This window comes from Dromaius novaehollandiae, chromosome 5 (genome assembly GCF_036370855.1).
Source record: "Dromaius novaehollandiae isolate bDroNov1 chromosome 5, bDroNov1.hap1, whole genome shotgun sequence".
In the NCBI taxonomy this organism is placed as follows: domain Eukaryota; kingdom Metazoa; phylum Chordata; class Aves; order Casuariiformes; family Dromaiidae; genus Dromaius; species Dromaius novaehollandiae.
The window spans coordinates 53,199,688-53,224,737 of NC_088102.1; the positions used below are offsets into that span (position 1 = coordinate 53,199,688).

Sequence of the window (25,050 nt, forward strand, 5' to 3'; positions counted from 1 at the left end):
TGTAAGGTTGCAGGCACCTACTGAGTCAGTACTCTGAGAAGGTACAAATAGAGAGTTGCATGTGGCCCCAGAGAGTCAGTCTCATTCCGGGATGGTTAAAACTTTAAAACTGAATACAAAGGAACCTTGAGAGAGACTGCACTTCCCCCCTCCCCCCCCCACCCCCCACCTCTGGTTCAGGGCACATTTCCTGCAGAGAGACGTTGTCCTTATTTGCACTGGTTATGTCATGCAGTTGCAGCATGGCATTACACGATGTGACTGATGCAGTCTCATGTGTCACATCGCAGCGAAATCACTAGAGGGGAAAAAGTTTTCGTCGGTGGGACTTGAGGATATTTATAAAAGTATTTTTATGTGTGATATTTGTTGCTAGGATTAAAGGCCACGTACTGTCTTCAAGCTACCTGTATGATTTCCACTAATACCAATAGGCGTGAAACCACTGATCAGAGGGAGATTGTGGTTCAGAGCAGAAGCTGAAGCCTCTTGTTTCTCAGTGAAATAGGTTAGGTGTGTTTTTGATTATTTTCAAATGGCAAAACGTAATAGCATCACAGCAATTGAGTCATATTCATTCCTGTACCCAGCAGAAGAAAAAGAGCTGGATTAGTGACCTCCTGCTTTGTGGTGAGCAGTAAAGAAGCGTGGAAGTGATGCGTAAAGGCAGTACTTCTACCTGTAGTGCTGTGATTTTTCTTTAGAAAAACAGGGGACCTTGCCGCCTAGAACAAACTTTCTCACGTTTTATAGGTAGGAATTTGAACTGGAGAGGACACTTGCCCCAAAATCCAACTTTTATCTAAATTCAGCTATTTATAATTCAGGTCAATTGATGCTGAAGCATTGCAGGAAGATGGGAGAGACAGATGCCCAGCTTCTACCACGTTTAAGGAAAATCTATTTTCCATGTTGCTCATCTCTCAGTGATGGGAGAATGCCTGATTGTTGGGGTGATTTTATTATTATTTTATTGTTCTCTGTTAACATAGGGAACTTAGGTTTGGGTTTTTTTGGTGCTTGTCCAAAGACCAGGGCTTATACCAACAACATGCAGCTAAGTATGTGGTCATAAGCTATGATCAGCTAAAGCCACTTAAAAATTGATGTAATGCTTAGCATTCTTAAACAGGGAGATCAGTTTAACAAATGTGCCCTTTCTTGGTGTCTGCCTATGGAAGCCTGCTGATCTTGGTCCTACCTTACAAAATTAACTTGGGAAATTATTTGTCTGTGTTATAATAAACTTGTGTTTCTCAGTACAGAAAGAACAGTATTTTAAGGTGATTGAGTTGTTAAACTATGATTTCAGATATCAAGTACATCATTTCTCAAACAACATGTTCATTCATGTGTTCTTGTGCCAAGGGCTTTGGGAGGGAGCAGGCATTGGCTTTCCAGCTGTGGAGAAAGAGCCCTGTGTAAGAGACCACCTAACAATATGAATTTGGCCTTAGGTCCAGAACTAAAATCCTGCAAGACTGAGCTCTGAGGTAATAGTGGAATCTAAGGTGTCTTTATACAAGAAGCCCCAAAGGCAATGTAAGACATTAAATAGTCATCAAAGCGCTTTGAGAGACTTGGATGAAGAGCATAATATGTACAAAATGCATAATCATTATATCAGTTCTGACTTGTGGCTCCTGGTGATGGGCAAAGTATAGCTGTAGCCATGTGGTTTTTTTAAGCTGGTAAAATGCCTTTTTTTCTTTTTCTTTTTCTTCCCCTCCACCCCTTTTAGGTATTTGTTTGAATACATGGAAGAAGATGATGACAAGCATGCATGGATGATTTTACGTAATTAACACCTGCTAGATTTGCAAAAGGCAATTATCGCTGTGAAGTGTTTACATTGATTTATGGAAGGAAGGTGGCCCAAGAGAGGGATGCTGATAATATCAACGCAGTGGATTAAATGCACATTTACACCTTTATTGACATATAAATTATCCATGCCAGGAATGCACTGAAAAGGCTGCTGATGGAGCAATAATGTGGCACAAACTACTGGGTATGGATTCAGCTCTGTCATCCTTCTGTAAGGCATGTAAATGGAATTCTACATCTGAGCTAATATAGGATATAGAGGCTCACAGAATGGCTGCTTGCTAAAATAATACTCAGTGATGGCAAACAAGAATTTAGAAGGATGATAAAAAACGTGGATGAAGTGTTGAAGGAATTCTCTTGCTTTTTTTGTTGTTTTTTTGTTGTTCATACTATGGATTTTTAGGGCAAGCTTAAAGAGACAAGGAATATTTGTAGCTGGGAAATGGAACCTGGCTCTGAATCCAGCCAACATCAGAAGAGAAAGCCTGTGACACATGGACTGGAAGATCAAAAAAGGGTAAGTGACAAAAGGCATAAGCACTTTCTGCTTACATTGCTGAATGAGATATAGGGAGCTTTTGTGCCACTTACCTTTCTTTTGTCAATTGCAATTGCTACTCTCTATTTAGCCAACTGTAGATCTCTTCTCCTGATTATATGTTGAAAAAAATCTGTCTGTCTCTTCAAACTTGTGGCAATATAGGGAACAAGTTGTTAAGAGAAAAGGATGTAATGAACAAGGGAAGACTGGAGTATGAATGAAACGAGGCAAAATCCACAAAATTGGATAGTCGTTGACCAAGAGGTTTATACTGAGAATGAGATGCTGACTTATTAAGTGAGGCTGGATTACTGATTTATTTGAACTTTTACTGATATCATTAGATAGGCTAAAAAAATGTTTTCTCAGGACTTGGCCAGTGAATTCAGTGTGAATGTACGCTGCAAGAGCACTTGTCAGTTTCCTGACTGTGCTCATGAGAGCATTATTCTTTACTATAGTTTCCAGACATCATTCTGATTTGAAGCAAAACAAAATGTGCAGCAGAACATACTTAATGTCAGCTGTCAGGCTCTTTTTTGCATGAGTGTTTTGTGAAAGCATTGTGTGTCAAGGTGGTATTGTATTTAACATACCTAGCCAATCAATTATTATTAAGTTGACCTAACTGAAGTTGCTTTCTCTGACAAATTGTAGCTTGTGAACAATCAGGGCTTTAAAGTTGTTTTCTTGCTAACAGTCAAGCAAACTGTAAAACTTGATATGCTTCTACTGTATAAATCATTTATATTGTTTTCCACGCAGATTTGATCAGTGATAGAAAACAATGTATATTCTGCTTTGTGTGGAGAGCTCCCTTTCACTGTTGCTTTTACATATGATTTTCTTTTTTTAATATCAGTTGAAATATGAGAGTTAAAAATTGTTGAATGCTAATTGATCATCAATGCTAGCTAATTTTGGAGAGAAGGAGATTTGTATCACAATTTTCATAGAGTCTACCAAAGAATAAAAGTGGTTTCTCTGTCACACCACCAGAAATCGAACTAGCCTGGAAAACTTTCAGAAATTAGATAAAATGCAGCTGTTTTCTTAGAGAAATGACATTTAGGGAACATTTATTTAGGGAACCAAATAAGAGCCCTAAATGGATTTTAATTGCACTCAGCTTGATCTATTAACTGATAAACTGAAAAGTGCTTCCTTCTACTTTTTCAAGGAGGCATTTTGGGGCTGAAATAAATCAATAAGGGTTGAAATAAAATCCTTCTATTGACTTCATCTCTAGAGTCTGCTAATACTTTTTTTTCCTTTTTTTTAACGTAAGTATAAAACAGTGTACTGTATACAGGGTATGATAAGGAAAACATTTGGGAAGTGTGACACCAAAGTATACTCTAATTGTTCTGATACACCAAAATTAATATGCAATTATGTGTGTCTCTCTTTGCTGATAGGTATAGAAGCCTACATCTCCCATCTGCTCCTGGCTCTGGGTATTTGGTGCACATGTAGTATGAGGCCTCTGAAAGTATAATGTAACCCCAAGTGAGGCTCAGTGGCAGCTGGGATAACATCAATTGGTCATGCTTTGCTGACATTCATTTTAACTTGAACTCTAGCCGTCATGGAGATTATTAAATTTATAATGATATATGTAAGATCCATTTTAATGAGTCTTCATGCTTGGGTGATCTCTCCCACTTCTGTTTGCAAAACAAGTCTTAATAGAGTATTACATTTCATTTCCTATTGAATTTTCCAGGGAAAGGTTGCTGATGAGAACTTTACTTAGGTTTAAGTTCACTGAGGAAAAATCAGTTTAAAAATGTTGATACAATGCATTTGTTACTGTGGAGCTGAAAAATCACAAACTCTGATGTTCTTTCTGAAATTTAGAACTGTTAGATTCCTGACTGGGAAAAGTAGGTATGTGATCAAGGGCCATTAGAATTAACCATCAGTAGACTAATCTTGTTTTAAATCAGACAAATGTACTCTCCTTTATTTTGCAACAATATATTTTATGGACCTAGAGTTCCCCTTCATTTAGTATTTTAGAAGCAATAAGAAATCAGTTGTACATTTATTAATCAGTGGTGCACCTGGCATATTTTGCCTGAGTAAAGTAACAGAAAACTAGGTTGCATTTCTTTATAGAAATAAAATGCTTAATTTGATTTTTTTTTTTTTTGTAAGCATATTTTGGGTTATCTATTAAATACCTATATTGATTAAAGCAAGACAAGATACAGTATTTGTGTATATTGTTTAGTTGTATGAGGATTTGGTTTTTGTGTTTTGGCTGATCTTCAAGAATTAGAAATTGGGTTGTGCCCGACCTTGCTGAACTCAGTAAAGGTAGGCTTCCCCCCCGCCACCCCCATTTTAATATTATATTAGCTTCTCAGACAGAATTTAAAAGGGCTCTGTTCAGAGTTGCCTGGGATTTAGTTGCACGACTTTTGTTGTCTGTCGTGAGAACTGCATAGTTAAATCCCATAGGACGTGTAATATAAGAGTAAAAAATGTCACCTGCTTTAATAACTGTGTAAATGGTCCAAATGAAGATAGCAGGATTACTAGTGTGGATATTAAAGTGAATAAAGCAAGCAGTCTTTATTCCAATAAATGACCTTGGTAACAACATCTTTAAACACAGGAAATTATAAAGGCAATGCTATAGACTTGAGTTTGGGTACAGATTATGGTTTTGATGCTGTAAATGAATGATCACTCATGGCTGGTAAATTTGTTGGGTGTTTTTTTTTTTTTTTTGTTCGTTTTGTTTGTTTGAAGAGGAAAATTGGGGCAATCACTGTAAAATGGGTGACAACTCCTACTGAAATAATCTAGTTAGGCAAGTAAAGTTTACATTAGTAGCCCTGTGTCAGGAAAGACTTACTTCTCCCCTCTGTTCTGATTAAGCGTGTTTTCTGTTGATGAGTGAAGGGGAATATTTTGTAAATTGATTTCTCTCATTCCTTCCCTCCCACTTGCCTTGGTTTCTCATTCAGATTAGTAGCCCTTTTCATGTTATGCATGACTGATGCCACATGCTATACTTTTTTCTTTGTTTATGTTATGCTTTCCCTGGGTTATTACTCATATACCTTAGATTTTCTTGAGCATACTTTACCACTACCTTTTTATTGAAGTTAGTTTAAAGAGCATAAGTGGTCTCACTTGTATTAATCTTCTCCTATTGAGAGCTTGTATTGTTTAAGGTGTGGTAACATTGGTTGGGTACCATATTTACTAATGAATTTTTGTGCTGAGACCTTAATCAGTTGATGGGTGCTATGCTGTTGTACCGGAGTGAAAGCATTCCGGAATAACTACTTCTAGGCTGCAACAAGACTTATCTCAAGAAATGACAGCAAGCTGCTACATGGTGTTTAGATAATGTAACTAACTGGGCTTTTACTGAAGAAGAAATGTGATAAAAATCCACTGTGCAAGAGAACTGAAAAAATACACATTGTAGCTACTCCTTCATTTTACAGATATTTAAAACCTTCTATAAATTAAAGAGTGTCTCTGAGGTTTTTACTCCCTGGTTACATGGGGGTGTGTGTGAGGGGGGAGAGGAGGTTTTTTTTGTGTGTGTGTAATTAAGACTGTTAATAACTCTACTTAATATTCACAGAATTAGATTTGGCAGACTTGATTTACATGAATGGGTATTGGTGGTATGTCTGATGCTCAGCTTCTGCTTTCAGATCGTATGTTTTCTGCTTTTAAGATGCTCCTGAAACAAGTTTTGTGGGTGTTCTGTCTGTGATTATTTTAAACCATTCTTTGTTAACAGACTGGCTCAAAGAAACAGATTGTTCTGCTCATTTCAGTGATGTAAGACTGAACCCTATTGATTACTACAAGATATTCTGTTGTTATTTTTCTTTTCTTTGCTGTGAAAAGACCATATTCTAATAATCTTAATGAGAAAAATTGTGCAAGAAAACGTGCTTTTGTTATTTCCACTCCCTTCCCTATCAGGCTTGACCTTTAGAGAAATTTCTTGGGTGAAGAAACAGTGCTAGTTGTGACTGTCAGAATCATGAATATAAGGTAAACACTGAATCTTGCCTGTTGAGCCGATGTTGTTTGTAGTATCTGACCCGTTAAAGGAATTCTGCTTTTGTAAGCTTTTTAAAATTAGGGGATGACTTTTTCAACTTGTATAAATTTGTATTAGGATATGTAATCTGTGCTGATGTATACCAATCAGACTAGGCTGTGTGAGATGAACTTCATGCATGTGAAATCTCCAAGGTACACTTGTATCTAGAATTGGGTTAAAATGGAATGCTGTCAGTTTTTAATTTTCTTTTACCCTGTCCTCTCCCTGCCCTGTTTTTCCTCATTTGTCTCAGTTCCTGTAAAATAAAAAGAGCTTGTGTGTTTGATTTCTCCAGCTCTTATTTGTGCTTGGGCAATTTATTGGCTATTTACCTGTTTTTGTTGCATGAAAGTGAGCAGACCATACAACATATTTACATATGCTATAACTTGTTGTGTGGATACATGGCTCCCAAAACAAACAGACAGAATATGTATAGATGGAAGTTGCGAGGGGGCCACACTGGGTTATTTATGTGTGTTCCTGTTGGTGGTCAGCTTAACATTAAGGCTTTTGAGAAGCTGAACACTTCTCTGTGACTCAAGTGAAAAATCAAAGTACAACATCATTTCAAGCTGAACTGAAACGAATGCGTTCATGTTCAGGAATTCTAAGGGATGGTATACAAAGTCTGGAAATGATGAGCTAAGTTTGCAACAGCACTGCAAAACTGGAGAGGACATCAGTGATTTCCATTTGTATCCTACTGATGCAGGTAGGCATTGGTGTGGGCTGTGTGAGATACAACCTTGACTTAAAGTTTTGATCTGCAGTCTCTCATCTTACAGAATAGTATCCAGATTGATCTGTATGTACTTAAATATATATTTTACTGTAGTTTCTACTTGTGAATCTCTTACTTTTTTAAATTATATTTTTTTTTCTGTCTGTAAATACTTGCTGTCGAGTTAGTCTGTCTCAATGAGGGAGGCTATTATTCTGACAATGCTGGAATGCTTTCAGTCTTTTCTGTTGGGTATGACTTTTGGTTGTTAACATTTTGGAATCTCCTTCCAAACAATTACCGCTGAAGAGGTCCATCCAAAGATACTCTGCAAGATGTTAATTATATGACATCATGTGGCAGGGAGACCTCAGTGTAGATAACCGCTCCAAATCAGGCGAAGTCAGGATTTGAACTTGGTTTTCTCATGTCTGTCTCTTTGTTCATATTGTTAAGTTATACAATTTGTTGGATGTCATGTATATCAGAGTAAACCTAGCTTTAAAAAATAGATGAAGCTGAACATCCTTAAGTTGGAATATTCCAGGGCAGGAGTATCGGCATGCTTCTCCCTTCTTGACAGAGAATGCTTAATTCAACTCTATAAATCACTTTGATTGATCCAGAACTATACTTTTGCTCATTGAACAAGAATAAAATAATGAGGTGGGGGGGGGGAAAACTATAGTCACTGAGACCCTATTTCTGATCCTCACCTCAAATGAGATTTGTCGTCTTAAAATAACCTTGCCTTGACTGAAGCATTTATCTGAAATTCTAATGATGTGAAAAATGAAAAATATTCATGTATAAGCATGGTTGCATTGCAAGACAATGTAGCATACATGTCTAAATCATTTGGGTGCATTTTGAAAATCCTATGGATGAGTTAACTGATAAAGCATAATATTAGCTTTCCATATTAGTAGCAACTGTATGCCTCTGTTGGAGAGAATAAAGTTGTTGAGGAGATGCAAAGAAGTAGAGATGAGGATTCTTAAACTGGTATCTGTTGTGGCTAAGTATTAACGGAATACTTAAGTGTGAAACCTTATGCTACAAAGGATAGGACTCTGAAAATCTATGTTAAAGTATGTAGTATGTATAACACCTCTTACAAACCGGCTGTCAGCACAGTTTTAGCAAAATGCCCAGTTCTGGATCTTTATGTTAACCAAAGTAGAGCTTAAGGAATAAAATACAGCATGCTCACAGGAGTCTGTTTCCCCCCCCCCCCCCCAAACAAAAAAAAATCATCCTTGTGGTTTCATCCCAGATTCCTGGTAAGCATGCCTCTGAAAATGTGTTTGTATGGAAGAGTGCTTACACAGTAGGTAAATGCAAATGCCCTTTTAAATGGAACAGTATAAAGTGAAGCAGGAGTGATGTCCGTGCGGTGAAGCTCAGTGCTGAACAGTATGGAAAGTCTTCATCATTCTCATTCCCAAAGGAGTGAGGGTTTATGCTGAGGAGTGCTTCATATAGGACACCACTAATGCTTCTTTTGCCTAAGAACTTTCCTGCTTACGTGTGCATGTGTCTGTGTAGCATCTGGTTTTAAACTGGCCTCTCTTATCTCTTGATAGATTAAGAATACACTGGTGTGATCTGCTAGGACAAATCCTACAATAGTGTGTCTGGTGTGTTATACTGCCTGTGGCACTGATCAATATCTGATGTTTCAGAGGTGGAGAGGAACTAAACGATATGATGTATCAGCTGGATGTCTTGTGTGTAGCGAGGAATTCTAGTCCTGCAAGCTGCTACTGAGAATGGGCTTAACCGTGAGGCATTAGATACAATTATCCTTTCTATCTTGCATGGCTACAACTATCAATGGTTATAAATTCTCAAGGATGTTTTAAAATTTAGCCAAGTAATTTGATTCTGTGGAAGATCTCCAGTTAGCAGTGAATTGTAAGGATAGGTAATATTCTGTGTTGAATGCTGTCTTCTCTCTGTCTTCAGAGTTCTTTATGGGGGCCTAGTAAAAGCGAGCATCAGTTGAAAAGTGAGAGCTCTGAGGCTGGAATCAGTGATGCAGCTGTCTTTTGGTGCAGCTCTCCCCAGGTTTGATTTTTTGTTTTGATTCTCTTTTCATTAGAACTCTCTCAGACATCCCATTATAATGAAGCTAAAGAAAGCACTTCAGGACAGTGCCTGTTTCTCCAAAGACTTCTTAAAAATGTATTTGTATGTGTTCCAAGCTGTGAATTTCGATTCTGCTCTCTGCAAAGAGCTAGGTGTTGCCTAACCAAGCCTGACATTGCTTATCTTGTTCAGTCGCTTTGTGGCCTTTCTGACTGCAGATGGTGTCCTCATCATGCACACACAGTACTTCAATTCCTCTGTAATTGGGTGCTCAAACCTGCTACGCAGCTCTTGCTTCACAGTCCTCTGGCATGACATCCTGGTTTGCTTCTCTCTGAGGTGCTAAGCATGAGTGACGCTGTTACCCTGGTTTTGCACATCCTGTGGTGTAAATGAGGATTTGCTGGCTAAGGTCTTAACAGCTTCATCAGTCTGCTTTCCAAGATAATGAAAACAAAAGGCTAAGGTAGTAAATACAGATGGGAATGGCAGTATAAAGAACACTATTTATTTTATTTAATAATGAAATGGAAAAGACTGCTACATTTATATCAAATGGGTTAGAGGATGGTCTGTAAAACTGTCTGCCTGAAACTTTCTTCATGCTTTTTAGATAATGATTGTCAAAATCTGCTTCTGACTTGCCAGATCCCAGGTTGTTCTTGGAAATGTTTTCCTAGCAGTGAAAAAGCTTTGTTCTTCCTTTCTTTTACAGTGCTGGTGAAGCCACTGTTGAGATTTTAGAAATGGCCGTGTTTCCCATGTTCTTGCTACATTTGAGATGTAGCAAAACAATGTGTTCTGTGGCATAGATTGCATTTTCCGTGATGCACAGCTTAAGAAACCAGCCCGCTCCTGCAATTCCTATGTGTGTGAACAGTCCAACATAAACTACTGAATCTCCTCAAGTGAGTCAGTATTGCAAAAGTGTGTCCTATATTATTGTTCATTTAACAGGTGACCTTTATAGCCTGTTACCTGAAGGGTGCAAGAAGGTAAACATTAGAGGCTGTTTTTAATTCTGATTTTCTTATACAGCAAGTGCAACTTTCAGATAATACACTAGAAGTCATTAGCATGTTAGTTTCCTTCCCACCTCTTTGAAAAATATTCATTATTATGCAAATGGGTAGCCTCTGGCTTTGAAGTAATTGTCACATGGAATAACATGTGGGCAGTGATATTAAATTCTTCAAAACTTACACAACTGAGAAATTCATATTCGACAGTCAGGTATTGCCTGCCATGTTGTCTGTGCCTGGAAGCAGAATTGATATCTCTGAGGTCCACTATCTATTTTGGAATTCCTGGTGAAGGGAGCGAGTGGGGGGGAAAAAAAGTGAAGGGAATGGGAAGAAAGTGGAAGGAGTGTAAAGGAAAGAGTCTCTCATAATAATACTGACCGACTTAATTTTAGGGCACGTTGCAAAGCTGAGCTTACCTTGGAGGCCTTTCAGAAAGGGAGGCATCATAGAGACGTATACATTTGTCATTATTGTTTATTTTTAGAAACTGACTAGTTAGGCTTTGTTTCTGGTCTTTTATATTCTAGATTGACAAATGTGGTATAGATTTACTTGATTGTTTCACAGAGTTGTTATAAACCACCGTAATATGCAAAGATCAACAACTTCCAATAGCAGCTATAGCACATTCTTAAATCTAATTAAGAAATTGGAATTCTATGTTAAGATATAGATCCAGTACTATAGATAACTTTGAACAATTTTACTGATATAGTTTGTGGTACTATAATGGGTTTCAGTGCAGATGAAGGAGCTTTTAGCAAGTGTGATTCTCTCTGTAAAGGCCCATATGTCTGTTTATGAACTTAAATTCAATATTCTTTCAAAATATTGCTAAAAGGAATATTTAGAGTGCAACAGAATCTAGTAGTAAAATAGCTGTATTACACATGAAAGCTGATATTTCTTTTTCTTTTCCAGTGTTCAAGGTTATATTAGTCTAAAGTAACTGGGAGGGGATGTTAAACTAAGTAATCCTAACTTATTTTTCCAACCTGACATTCCCTTGCAAAGCATCGTTTCTTACTAGTCTTCATGTTTTCTAGATCAAATCATCAGTTACCTTTTTTTGGCAGAACTTATTCAGAAGGGATAGTGCACAGATGCCTTTTTCTTTTTTCTTTCTCTGGAGCACCTTTTCCCCTCTAACAGTTCATTCTATACCTCTGCTTTTTTCTGGCCATCCAAGGTAACCCCAAGGTGGGGTACTAGAGAACCACAGTCTTAGGTGGAAAGGGCATGTGTGTAGTATTATATAAAAGGTTGAGCCAGTGTAGGTATAGGCCTTTCTTCCTTTCCTCAGGAGCTTACCTGAGCTTCTGATAGCAACCAGACCTATCTTTGGGAGAAGTGACTATGACAGGATGAGGCACTCAGAACACTCCTATTGCAGTATAACTAGATGAGAGAATAGTCTGTCTTCTTTCCTTTAGAGAAGACTGTCATTCATCCTTTGGAAAGGAATGTACTGGCTTACAAATTAGCCTATCCTTATAGCATTAGGAAAAAATAGCATGGTACTAAAGTCTGTGATTCCTTTTCTTGCTAACAGAATATGGGTGCATGGGTGTGTCTTGAGGTTGCCACACACTGGTGGTAATAAATATGTACTCAGATTTGTGTAGCTATTTTTTCTCATGGCTTTCCACTGAAGAAAGGAGTTGCATTTGAGGGAGCTGAGAGGCTGGGGAGTTGCTTTCAACACTTGACAATACAGTAAGTTGAGAAATCAATAGAGACAAGATAAACTTTTTATGAAAAAAAATCATTTATGGGTGGAAAACTAGAAATCTACATGCCGCAAGCATTCAGCTAGTGCTGTATTTGTTTATCTACTAAAGTCTTTCAGTTCTTCATTGTGATGACAGCAGCGGCTATCAGATCTTCAGTAACTAGGAGGATTTGTTTCGGATAAACAACATGCATCTGATACGACTACTCCAAAAATGTAACCAGGAAGATGGAATTGCCTCTGTTATTTGGGTATATATGTGTGTGTGTGGTCTTTTTTCTTTTCTTTTTTTTTTTTTCCCCTCCCCAAATTCAAATGTCTCCTGTTTCTTCGTTGGTTTTGGTGTATCCTGTCAAACAAGGTATTGCATTTTTTTCAAATCTTTCATTTAGTATTATGATAATCATAATTTCTAAACAAATCGATGAGTAAAAATCAGAGTTCAGAAACTGGAGACATCACACAACTGTTAGCCTTTGGATAAGAAAAGCTGTTGTTAGATTTGCTGTGAAACTGGCAGGAACAGGACTTCAATTCCATTTTTCTTTCATTGGTCCACAACATGGACATTGGAAAGAAGCTTCTTTTGCTAACTAGATTAGCACTGTTTGTTTCTTGCAATGTTGGCCAGTGTTAAAGATTCCATCAAAACCAATTAAAAATACTAAAAATGAGTGAAAGTTTCATGATTCATGTTAATTGCATCAAATGGTGCTTTAATGTTATTTTTGGCTGCCAGCTCATGTGCCAGTGAATGGATTTTTATTTATTTATTTATTTTTAAAACAACCTCTAATGATGTGCTGGAAAAACATTTCATTTTTGTAGGTTTTAAATGTTATTACGCTGTCTTGTTGCAAAACTCTCACTTATCTTGTATGTACTGTCTTACTGCCATAAAACTCTGGCATGGCCTAGGCACTTGGATCCTGAAGTTTCTGGTTTGTGGGATTAATTTTTTTTTTTTTTTTTTTGAACTTGCCTTCCAAACATGCAAAGCATCATTTCACCTAATATGCTGACTTCTGGAGCTCCAGCTCAGCAGTAGGAATAGCCTGTCTTCAAGCTCCTTTTCCTTTAACATGCTTGAGTAAATAAAAGGAGGATTAGTTTTAGTATGTGTATGCTAGGACTGGAATAGAATCTTCATAAATATTTATCAGCTGGGAAAAATGCATGCATATATGCATCCTTTTTAAAGTCAAGTGATATGACATAATACATCAGCTGGTGGAGGAAGGAAATTAGGTATAGGAGACAAATACAATTTTTACCTTAAATAGACTAGATGTGAACTTTGGGTGTAGTACAACATGAAGTGCTAGAATACATCCTTGTCTCTATACTTTTCAGTCTATGTGGATATGTGTATGATTGCTTTGATGAGAGCCTTTAGAACTTTTTAGATCTAGGCGGTGGGTGGCCAAATATTCACTGTATTTGCAGCGGTTGAATCTGAAGTGAAGCCGTTTGATGCTTTGACAGTATCAAACTGAGCCAGAATATGGATACTGCATAATGATAGTGTCAGAACTCTTGATTGTGTGATTAGGGAGGCAATATTGCTGATGCATAAGGTATCCAGCACAACTCTGCATAGTCCTCCTGGCTCTGCTAGCCCACAACGTGGTTTCGTGGGAAAGAGTGTAAGATAAACCAAAAGATTTACTTCTGCCTGTTGGCTTTTGCTATCTATAACATGCAATGTTATTTACTTCATGGAGCATTTGGGGGCTTTGCTTCATGAAGCAAATGAGGGTTGAGTGATGTTAGTAAAAGATCTAGGTTTCTTTACATGTGTTTTAATCAGCAATGGCATAAACACTGCTGCTTGTTTGTGGTGGTGGTTATGCCATTTAATCTATTTCCAACTCATACTTGTAGGTGTTAGGCATGTCTCTTAGTGTATAGTATTAGTTCTTTTGGCAATCAGAAATAATAGGAGAGATGTAGTACTACTTTGGTTCAGGAGCAGTACGAAAAGTGCTGAGATTTTAAAAAGCAATATCTTGCTTTCTCACTCACCACAATATTATTGCAGGATCTGAGTTGCAAGTGCTGCGGTCAGGTTATGGTAGCTGGCCAAACCATGTTCCAATCTCCAGAGCATTACTAAAATACTAAAACAAAAATCTTTACAAATCTGAGTGTGCGTAACATGGATTGAACTGCTGGTTCTGCTACTGCCTCTCTGCTACAGTTTGGCATTTCAAGGGCTAATGTGTGCTTTGAATGACTGCTTGGGTCTTGTCCCCAAGGCAAGGATTCCCAGGGTAAGAATACCCAAGGCGTAGTTTGCTAGTATTGGTTTCCCCTGGGATTGAGATTTTTCTCAGAGGAGGAGGATATTTTCAAATGAGCCTGGCTGGTAGCATAGCCCCTAGTGGCTTTTAGGCAACGTGGCTCCAAGTTCCTTGGTTTTGTCTCAGAATTAGAAAGAATGGGAATGTGGTGGTGAACAAGTGGCTGGTTCTTGCTTTTCCTCTTTTTTTTTTTCCCAAGGTGCTGTGCCCCTGCCCCCCCCCCCCCCTTCTTGCAAGTAAAACAGGGGTTGGAGTATGTGATCTTTATGAATGATTAGAAATACCTGGCAGCTCATTTTGCCTGTCAAGACTAGAACACAAGATAAGCAACACCAAGGCAAGAATAACCCAAGTATTCATCCCACATGAGGAAATGATCAGCTTAAATTAAAAAGTGTATGCTTGTCCTTATTTCTAAACAAACTGACAAAAATACTCTGTATGTACTCTGTAAATGACTGACTGTTCCATAGGCGGCTTTTTGCTTGTGGACTGAAGTACAGACAATTCCTATCTCTGCATTTATTTCCCTTTCTTCTCTGTACAAAGTTTTGATGTGGTGATGTGGTGTTCTGAAAATAGTGACTGGAAGACGGATGTGTTTAGGGAAATGTCTCATCGAATCAGACATGCGTGCAGAAATGAAGGTGAGCTAGCTTCTGTGCTGCCCTCACTCTAAGGTTGCTGTATACCTTGATGCTCTTGCAAGGGGGCATAAGGGTAGCTTGGTAGCTTCTCTAATCTGCATCAGTTGTACATTTTGTCAAAGGTGATGAATCCTGGCTGCTAATGTTTGCTCTGTAATAAAAAGTGGTGACTGTGCAGTGCAAAATGACTTCTTTATAATCTAGGCTTTTGTTCTAGGTGTTTCGGAGGTCTCTGAAGAGATGCGTGTATAAACCAATTAAAAATGCTAGTTTTAATAGATGCCTTCCATGTAAACACCTGATTTATTTTGTAGACTTCATTACTCTGGATGGGGAAAAGCAATGTAAAGATTTAGTGCATTCTGCGTCCATAAATTACAGTAGCAATTAATTCAAATTTCTATAGTAAGCCCTTTTTGGAAGATTTTTTTCAAATATTCAAAGTAGAGAGAATTTTTTTTTCTCTTTTGCAGCTAAGCTTTGTCCAGATAGGAGAGTCTGAGCTAGCTGGATGGTTACAGGAGGAGACAATCACTTCTTTCTTAGCCCTTGCAAGTAGTGTTGGCTCTACAGTTAACACTGTTTATCTTACTTCATTTATGTAGCAGTTCATAAGTCTTGCATCTGTTTCTAGACAAGTTCTGGGAAATCTGTCTAGATTCATCAATTTCCTTAAAGGGCAAGGAAAATACAGTCCCTTTTTCCACATCAAAGTGCATGCCTCATTCAGGAAGACAACCTCTCCCCTCTTTTCTGATGAACCTCAATATATACTACTAATGACCTCATGTTTTGTAACGTGCTCCAGAGTGTATTTTAACTGCTGCTCTAGCTGATCAGTTGGGGAGGTGCCTTTTGAAGAGAGGTAGTACAAAGACTGTTAGTGTGGTCCTTGGAGGCTACAACAGGATGCAATTAAGTTTTCTTAAAAAGCTTGCATGTGTTTTTAGCAAACATAACGGATGCCCGGATATCGTATCTGTATTCTTTTGGGAGTCCGGAATGACTGATTTTTCTTCTGTAAGATAATAGTACACTGAAATTACCCATTGAGGATCAATTTTCATGGTAGAATTTAATGACAACTTTTGTTGCAAATTAAGATTGGTGATCTAGAATGCTTTTTGCATTATTATTGTGGTTAAATTCTGTCATCACATACATTTTTACTGAAATGTAATGTGGGTTTCAACTTGAGGTAGCTTGTAGAATTTAAAGAATGAAAACAAAATCAATTTTGATTTTTATTTAATGATTGGATGAAGCCTGATCTTTAGCTTTTTTGCTTGTAATATCACATATTCTCCTTTGCATAGTATCAAAGATAACATAAAATAACCGAAAGATAACATAAAATAACCCAGTGACTGCATTTAATAGGCTAGTGTCATCCTTATTAGTTGAGAGGAAAACATATCTGTGTACTTTACAAAATTGTTCAAAATTAAGTCTTAGAATGTCTATCTTAACTATTGTGTTTCTACATTGTAAGCACATGGTCAATTGTACTCCATTGCAACGTATGCTATGTTAACTGAGACCTTCTTACAGTTATGAACCCTTTTGAAATGGAGGCTTTCATGTGGCAGACCTAGGCAGTATGTCAGATGTTTGGGCATTGAACTTTGGAAGCTAACAACTATTCATAATCACTGATGATAATTTAATATCCACGTGTGTTCCTCCCCCCCCGCCCCTTGCTGGCCACCTGCCCAGATTCTAGGATGATGAGTAGTTATTTTTGCAACCTTTCACATTATTGGTTGTGATTAATAGTGTGCTGTACACACTTCTAGTTGCATCAAATACCATTTTTTGGTAATGAGAAAAGAATATCTAATTAAAGAACTAGTGTAATTTGTTTCAAACATAATAAATTGGGTATTACTTGTGAGGGAAAAAGCAATGATATGAGTAGTAGCATACAGTGTGATCTTTACAGTTATTTTTTATATAAAATATATTAACATATTGCTTATATATTATAAATATAATATAAAATTAATATACCACATGCCGTATACCCACGTAGTATTGGGTTGTTTGCTTCATTGATATCTACTTCAAAGTGTATAGTGATCGAAACATGATCACATGCATATAGAAGCATATTTTAAACAATTTTTTGCTTTGAGGTAGAAAATGTTTTCTTGAACTTGGTGCCTTATATGTCCTTTTTAATGTTAAATCATAAAGTGATAGCAAATGCTTGTGAAAAATAGGAGATGGCTATAGTTCAGAAATCTGCTCTCATAAGCAAAACTTCTTGAGGTTGCTGGTGTGTGCCATGATAAGCAGACAATGCTAAACACTTATCTTCTAGGCATTATGTAGAAAATACAAAACTGATACTGGAAGTTAAGATACCTTTCATGTAGTTACTTTCTGTAGTGGCTATACCCTTTTTTGGTTTTTGTTTTTTCTGGGTTTTATGGCATTAATCAAAGTCTGCCCTTAACCTGAAGCTTAATCTCCACTCCTCTCCCTCCCAAGGCATTGAAGAAGATTGTTTATCTTGAGGAGATACCCTGAGGCGCAATATTTAGGATGCGGAAGAACTGAGCTGTGAGTTAAGCTGCCTATGATTTTCATACCAGCTTTCTCCTGAAATTAAGTTAATGTTAGCTTTTCTGCTCTGGTTGCGTAATTGTCTCTTAAACTTCTTTACCTTTTAGGATATGAAGGGTTTTTAGTGGTGTTGCATCTGCACCATTTACTAATGCAGAACCTGTAGTCATTTGTGGTTTAGATCTATTGAGTACATACTAATTTCTATTCATGTGTCTAATGCCTGACATTTAACTGATATTCTTTCTGGTTCATGTCATGGCTACTTCATCAAATCATATTGAATTATGCTATAAACATTTGCAGGAGCCTGGTCCTTGTAGCCCTTCTCTGTAGGGAATTTGCATTGAAATTAAGAGGGGATCTGAGCGTAGAAAAGCTGCTTGAGTGGGCATCATCTGGCATTTCAGGCAGGCAAGCTTAAATGGTAGAAAAGAGATATATGTGTGTGTATATATCTATATCCTAGGGCAATCAAGGAGGAGATTGCTTCAGTGACATAACTGGTTACATGGGAGAGGATATGTGTTTGCTTTGGAACAGCGGAGTTTTCTTAATCTAGAAAACTTTTGGATAAAAGCAGAGACTAGCTGAGAAAATGCAGGAATCTTTTTCAGTAAAACTAAACAATATAGGGTGGAGATGAGAGGCATGTAAGTGCAATGAAACAGGATTGTGGTTGACTGAAAGGCAGCTGTGACCTTTCTTTGCCCCTTTGTCTCAAGTGTTTTGAGCCTATTATGAAAATCCTACTGAAGTCGATGTATTCTAAAAGAGTTTGGTCTAGAGCTGCTGTGTGCTAGGATATATGCTCAAGCAGAGCTACAGGAATAAGTTGAACATAAGAGGAAACTTTTTTTTGGAAACAAATTCAAACAAAATTCCCACCAAGATAAATATCTATCTTTGGAGAGAAATGCAAATGGGAAGGAAGAATGAAACAAATCTGTTTCCGTCCCTTACTGCAATCTTAGAAAGGAAAAGTTGTTAAATAACAAATATTGTGTTATGTGGATATAAAATGCACTCAGAACAAATGTATTTTGCACATGTACAGTAACAGCGAATATAGGGATCTCATTAAAAATGAAATAAATTGTTGTTTAATCTTCTACTGACCATTGGGCTCTGACCCGCATTTCAAATGAATATGCGCAAGGAGAATGAAAACCTGTATTTAAATTGTTGAGTGGTAAAACCTAGTCAACTTAACAACTTCTGTCTTTCCATTTTGTTATATTCCACAACCTTCATCCTTACATTTGTCTAAACAGGTTGTAGAACCTCTGGGACAGGGACTCCACTATTTCCTTGTGGAAAGGTATGTAGCAAACTCATACCATACATAATAGCTGTATTTATTTATTTAGCCTGTGTCTTTCTGACCATAAAGACACACTAAGATTTTTGTGACCATAATTGTCCTGGTGAGATTCCCCCCCCCCCCCCTTCTTGAGGCTATGGGAATGGAGAAGCAGGAAACTTGGCATGGAACAGCTTCTGGATGGTTTATTCTCTTTCTGGGTACACTCTTCCATATTTTTGGCTGAAGTATATTAGCTGTATTATATTGCATTACCACAATAGTCCATTCAAGACTGGGAGATGAAGCACAGTAACTAGTGGAAGACATGGGGAAAAAGCTGTTTAGCTGGTGGAGGGAAGGGATCCATAGTCTCTTTCGCTATCTATTTTGCATTTTACTAGAGCTTGTCAGTTTTCAGTAGTGCTATAAAGACCTGTGTTAGTTCTCTGAACACTTTGAATTCCTATGTCTGACTCCTTTTCTGCAGTGAGTTTCAGTATGTGATCTATAGAAGAATTTTCTGTCTAACAAAAGTAAGCCTTTGTGATTATGTTAATATAATATAAAGAAAAATAGGTCTCTCATTCGAGGCCTTGCATAAGGAGCTTTGCTCTGTTCTTTGGCTTGTTGTTCCTAAAGCTGGTTGAAAAATGGGATGCAACTTCCATGAAAAACTTGTTCCTTTTTTAATATTGAATACTGCAGTGTATCAGACACTTCTGTGGCTGGTTGAATTGTATTCACAATTTACAGTCATATTCTGCATGGTATAAAAAACCCTCTAACTGCTTGCTCAGTTATAATCAGAAATAGGAATACACCTGTGGCAAACTTGTGTCGCATCTTCTTTGAGAAGCTGAAAGGTAGTGTGAAGGAAAATCAAAAGGGAAATAACCTTGTTTTGTTAATGCAAAGACCATACTGTTTTAAATTAATGCTTTGTTTTTATCATGTACACCTTTCTTTCTGTTGTAGCAGAAGTCACTGCAAATGCTTTCTGATACAGTTTACTTTTTACCATCTAACAATTACTTTTGTCTAACATTTTTGTTCTGCATATGACTGAGCCTTACTGTTCCCTTGCGTTGTCTTCTATATATTAGAACTGCTCCTAGTGTGCAGTTTGGAATGTGAAAATTACACGTGGGTTCATTATTATTTGCATATATTATACTGGAAGGCCATAATGTTTCATTGTGCTGCTGTTTTTGCCTGAACAGACAGTCAAAAGTAAATTATATGGGTTCTCTGGGACTCTAATTCTGTCTCTCCAATGGTTTTCTTTGGAAGTCAGTTTTAAGTGAGTTTCTTGTTTGACTGCAACAAGTGGCGAGTATATGTAACCGCTATGGCTCTGCACCTGATCTGTGGAGAGGGGTCTGTTTTAGCCTCAGCTATGATGAGGCCCTACAAGTGCCACGTTTTTACAGCTATCTGGTTCTCTTGCTGAGGACTAAGCCTGGGCCTACACGGCTAAAACAGCAAGGTACTGCAACTTTGCTCAAAAGCCAGCTCTCACTAGCTGAGGCTATGACATAGCTGTAACTGGCATGTTTCAGGCACAGGCAAGAATCTGTGACGTGATCGTTCCCAAGGAATGGCAGTTCCTTCATGTATACTTTCATTCCCTTTCCATGCTCCTGAGTTGCATATGAGTTATTTTGCTTGTGTGATTTTTATGCTTTGGATCCTTTTCAGGATCCCAAAGGCCATGTTTGGTTTCACAGGAGCAGTAACTTCTCTAATTCTTTCTTAAGAACTGCTTTGCAGTGTCTGGAGTTTACTAGATTTGGCATGGCTTCTCTGTCTCTGAAGTATTTTGAGGATTAACTTATGTTAAAAATTATGGAAAAGTGAGATTGCTGTATGGAAAGAAAGGCTGGTGTTTTAATGTGTATATGCATTGTATGTGATATTAATCAGTGTCTCTGGATATATATCCAAAGTAGCAAAGATAGTTATGTGTTCAATTTTTTCATGCGCTGTGGACACTTGCATTTCATTCACTAATCTGTCTTTTCTGGGTCTAATTTGCTTGTTTCTAAGTTATTAGCACAGGTGCCAATTAAACTAAAAATTGAGATGTGCTTTCTTCCCACCCACCTTCTTATAGATATAAAAACCTTTTCCTTTGTCTCCAGTTAAAGTGGCAGGGGGAATGATAGCAAAACCATAACTTAAGCTTGAAGGCTAACAGTATTAATTCTGAACTGGCTTGAGGTTAAGGCCTTGAAGTCTATGATGGGAATAGATAAACTATGGCAAACGGAAGAATTTTCAAAAGAAAGTGGTACTTCCTTTATCCTTTCAGATCCCTGTAGACTTTGACATTTAAAATCACCCTGGTAAATGTAGGAAACTTCACTGTGGCTTGTTTTACCATGAAGTATAGTCATGAAGTGGAGCCTATTGTGTTATGTGGTGTATGAGAGCTGAACAAAAAGGTAGACTGTGAAAATTTCAAGAAGCAGCTATGGTTATATCAAAAGGCAATAGGTGGATACACAAAAGGTTACAAAATGTCTTTGTGTAATGCTAACTGAAATGTGCTCAGTTTTTAAAGCTCTAAGTACAGAGGAAAGTTCTTTTGCTCAGGAATAAGGAAGGGTAGTATAAATTTGTGAATACTTTAGAGATGATCCTTGTACACATGAGGCAGAGCATCCGTTTTGGGTAAAATTTAGTTATGGCTATTTGTTTCCTTCCACTTATTTCTTAAACTTCTTCAAATAGTTTAGAAATATTTTTGTGTACATCTTTGCGATATTCTAAATATCAATTTGTATTACATAGCCATTTACTGGTGACTTCTGCTTCCATAGAATCTGTCTCACAGACACAGTTATAAAAAATAAGCTGTGAGGCAAGGAAACAGGAGGTTTATTTTCCAGGGGACTTCTAGAGGAAGCCTGCCTGAGAAGCCATGAGAAGAGGGTGGCAAGTGTAGAAACTGAAGCCATGGGTCACAGATCTATCTGTAAGATCATTCTTCGCCAGGTGGAATTTTGGACTTGAGTATTGTGTCATGCATTTATCTTCTGTTTGTAATTTTGTGGCGTAAACTCAACTTAAACGCCTTCTGGCCTGTACTGTCACAAAATAGACCACCTTTGTGTTTATTTTTCACCCTAAGTATTTATTTATCCAATTTTAGATTGATTCATTTGGTAAAGGACACTTCTAATACAGACCACCTTGGCAGGATCCATTTGGTGATGCATGCATACTTCCCTAAAAGCTTTTGGTATTATTTGAAATGCCTTTTGTTTCTGTCTTAACTTTTGTCTCTTGTCTTGTGCTATGTTACTTCATAAAATGGCCATCTCCTGTTTCAGTGCTTGCCACAATATGGCTGTATATCTCTTATTGGTTCTGTTACAGACACATGCTGAGAACAAATTGTGAAAGCCATGAATCTCTGATATGCATTACAGGCCAAATATGTTTACTAAGTTAATAGAGACTTCAGTAGCACTGCTTTCTGTGGAAAAATTGTAGTGATAGTGAGTACTTGTTAGGACTTAGTACCATACATAATGTTGCTGCTTGGCCTCTCAAAATCTGTACTTGAAGTATCCTTGCCACTTTAGACCCAGTGTAAGAGCTTAAGTTTTTTTATGTATGTGTGTGAATATTATATATGTTTATATATATAAAATATCGCATATATGTATATATAAATATGGCTGAGAAAAATGATACACAGTAGTCTGTGCGCATGCTTGCTGAAGACCTGCTAGTGTGCAAATTGGAAACCCCTAGTGTTTTCTGGAAAGTATTTTTCCTGTCTTGCATTTCTGAAGATGTGCTTTCTACAACAGTACGCAGTCACTTGCAATTAGAGCTAAGAGGGGCAGAACTGAAGCACAGAATAACATGAAAATGCCTGTGATTATCAGCCACAAAATCATGCATGGCTTTTCCATCAGGAGTGTGCTCAATTTTTCATTAAATTGCTTAGAGATGAGTGCTGTTGTGCACAGGAACAAATGTGAAAGTAATCTGGAAGCCTATCATACTGTATAAGCAAATTGGTCTATTGTTATGTTTCTTTGAATATGATACTAGGAGGTTTGCTATTCTTGTCCTTTTCAAATTAATAGCATAGTTTGAAATATACTTAAAAGATTTTCTATCTGATAGGGAATTGCTAATTTATGATATTGATTCTGACCATTTTTAACAAAAAATATTTTTTTTTGTTTTGTTTTCTTAACGAATTCAAGGAGTGGGTTTGATGCCACTGTAGAGTAAGCATTGGTCTGTTGCCAATTTGAGCATTCAAATTGTTGCTGTAGAAGCAACTTTTTCTAGAAGAGAATTCTTGTGCATTATTGTTTGCTCATATTATTGCACTGTGTGAAGTAATTTTTCTGGTACTATGAGTTCACATAATTATACACTGTTGAGTAATGAAAACACCATTGTATGATGGAGAAGAAAACGTCTTAGTTATGAAGTGTTTTCTACTTGCTTAACCCATGTGGTTGATAGCTGAAACATCAGTCTTGGATGAGGGCAACCTTTATGACTTGTCCTTGGACATACACTTCGGAATTTAACTTAGCAGTTGAATTGATTAATGAATAAATGTTTTGATCCTGTACTGTCATCAGATTCCCCATCTGATTCTTGTGGCTGCTCTTCCTGTTTTTGTGTGAAGTCCTTACACCTCCATTGTTTAGTGACAAGGTCTAGTGCTGATATAGGGCTGGGCAATGGAAGGACCTGTGGGCTGCTAGCCGACAGCCAGAAAAAGTAGTTCCTGGGCCATTTGTTACACTGCTTGATGAAATGCTTGGATGCATTCAGAGATTAGGTTAAAATTGTTGCCCCTCACATTCTTTTTTGATTCTAGTAACTGGATCTCCATTCCAGACCTTCAAAAAACAACAAAGACTATGATGCAATTATATTTTTGAAGACTCTGATTCTATAAATCTCTTTGTTTTCCAACAGTAACATGCTACACTAGGATTACTGGAAGCCTTTCTTTCATGCTTTCTCCAAAATAAAGGGATCTTTGGTGGTGATCATAGGAAAGTTCTTTGGGGGGTACCAACAGTAGGATTAGGTATATGAAGATGCAGGACCATATCTAGGATCACCTCATCTGTGACTGTTGCTATATCAGTTTCACTCTGATCAGTGTAACCATTGTTACAGGCTTGAGCCTACAGACAGCCTGAAATATGGCTTTTTGAGGTACTTCTGAAATTTTTGGGTCAGTTTGTATCTGTCATTCTATGGCTTGCCTAGCTAGTGGTAAGGAAGCGCCATGTCAGACCTTAATTAGAGCCTCTCTTTCTATATCCTTTCATTTGAGCCTGATAGATACTTTATATGCTGTCAGGGTCCAGTGTTCAATAGGACCTGACAGGCTCATGGATGTGTTCAGCCTCATTTTATAACAAACGTAGAGTTGTGCACTCGTGGACTGACAGACAGCATTCTCTTAACTTTTGATTTCAGTAATTTCAGTGAAGTTTGAAAGTGTTCACAGGGAAGGTTCTTCCAGGTAGAAGGAGACTTTTAAGTGTCTTACTGATGCAGAAGGCTTCAATCAGAGGCATGTTAAACCCTAGAAATGTCAACCACAAAATATGAACGAGCGGGAAACTGAGTTTTGGACCGCTCATGGATGCTCTTAATGAAAACTTTCAGTGAAACTCTTTTGTGAAAACTTTGAGACTCAAGGCTAAACTTTGGTGAATGAAGGGTTAGGAGTAGCTCTTCTGACCAGCTTTTTGCGTCAATCTAACTCTTCCTAGACCTTCAGTCTGACCATGGACTGAACCCACCTTTGCATAATTTAGTACAACGTAAAGGAAGCTTCTGGTCTTCTCAAGAAAATCTGGAAAGCTGCTTGGAGTGCCTGTAATGGAACTCTGATTTGTGCTCTTGTCAGAGATGACTTGATGCTTCCAGCTGAAATGACAATGGCTGCCTTGTTTGGAGGAGGTAGTTATTTCTGGTTCGAAGTTTTGAGGAATGTACTTAATACAGAAGTCAAAACCCATTTAACAGTTTTATCATTGAATGTTTCTTTCAAAACTGTTTTTATGAAAGTATATGGAATTATTTATTCCTCTCTAAAACCCAAAGATGAGGATTATTTGAGCTTTTGGGAAAGCAATACCTTTTATCTTTAAGGTTGTTCATCTCTTCATTTGCTCCATTTTCATTGGCAGAAAGAAAA

The 25,050-nt window shown here is 37.5% G+C and overlaps 1 protein-coding gene across 1 annotated transcript in view; it reads left to right on the forward strand.

Moving 5' to 3' along the window:
* Window positions 1–25,050, forward strand: part of NAV2 (neuron navigator 2) — a 451,621-nt gene that overhangs the window by 1,910 nt on the left and 424,661 nt on the right. The window contains exon 2 of the mRNA XM_064512842.1: window positions 1,742–2,347. Within this exon, the coding sequence (XP_064368912.1) occupies window positions 2,273–2,347 (75 nt within the window). The 5' untranslated portion in view covers window positions 1,742–2,272. The remainder of the gene's footprint in view (window positions 1–1,741; window positions 2,348–25,050) is intronic.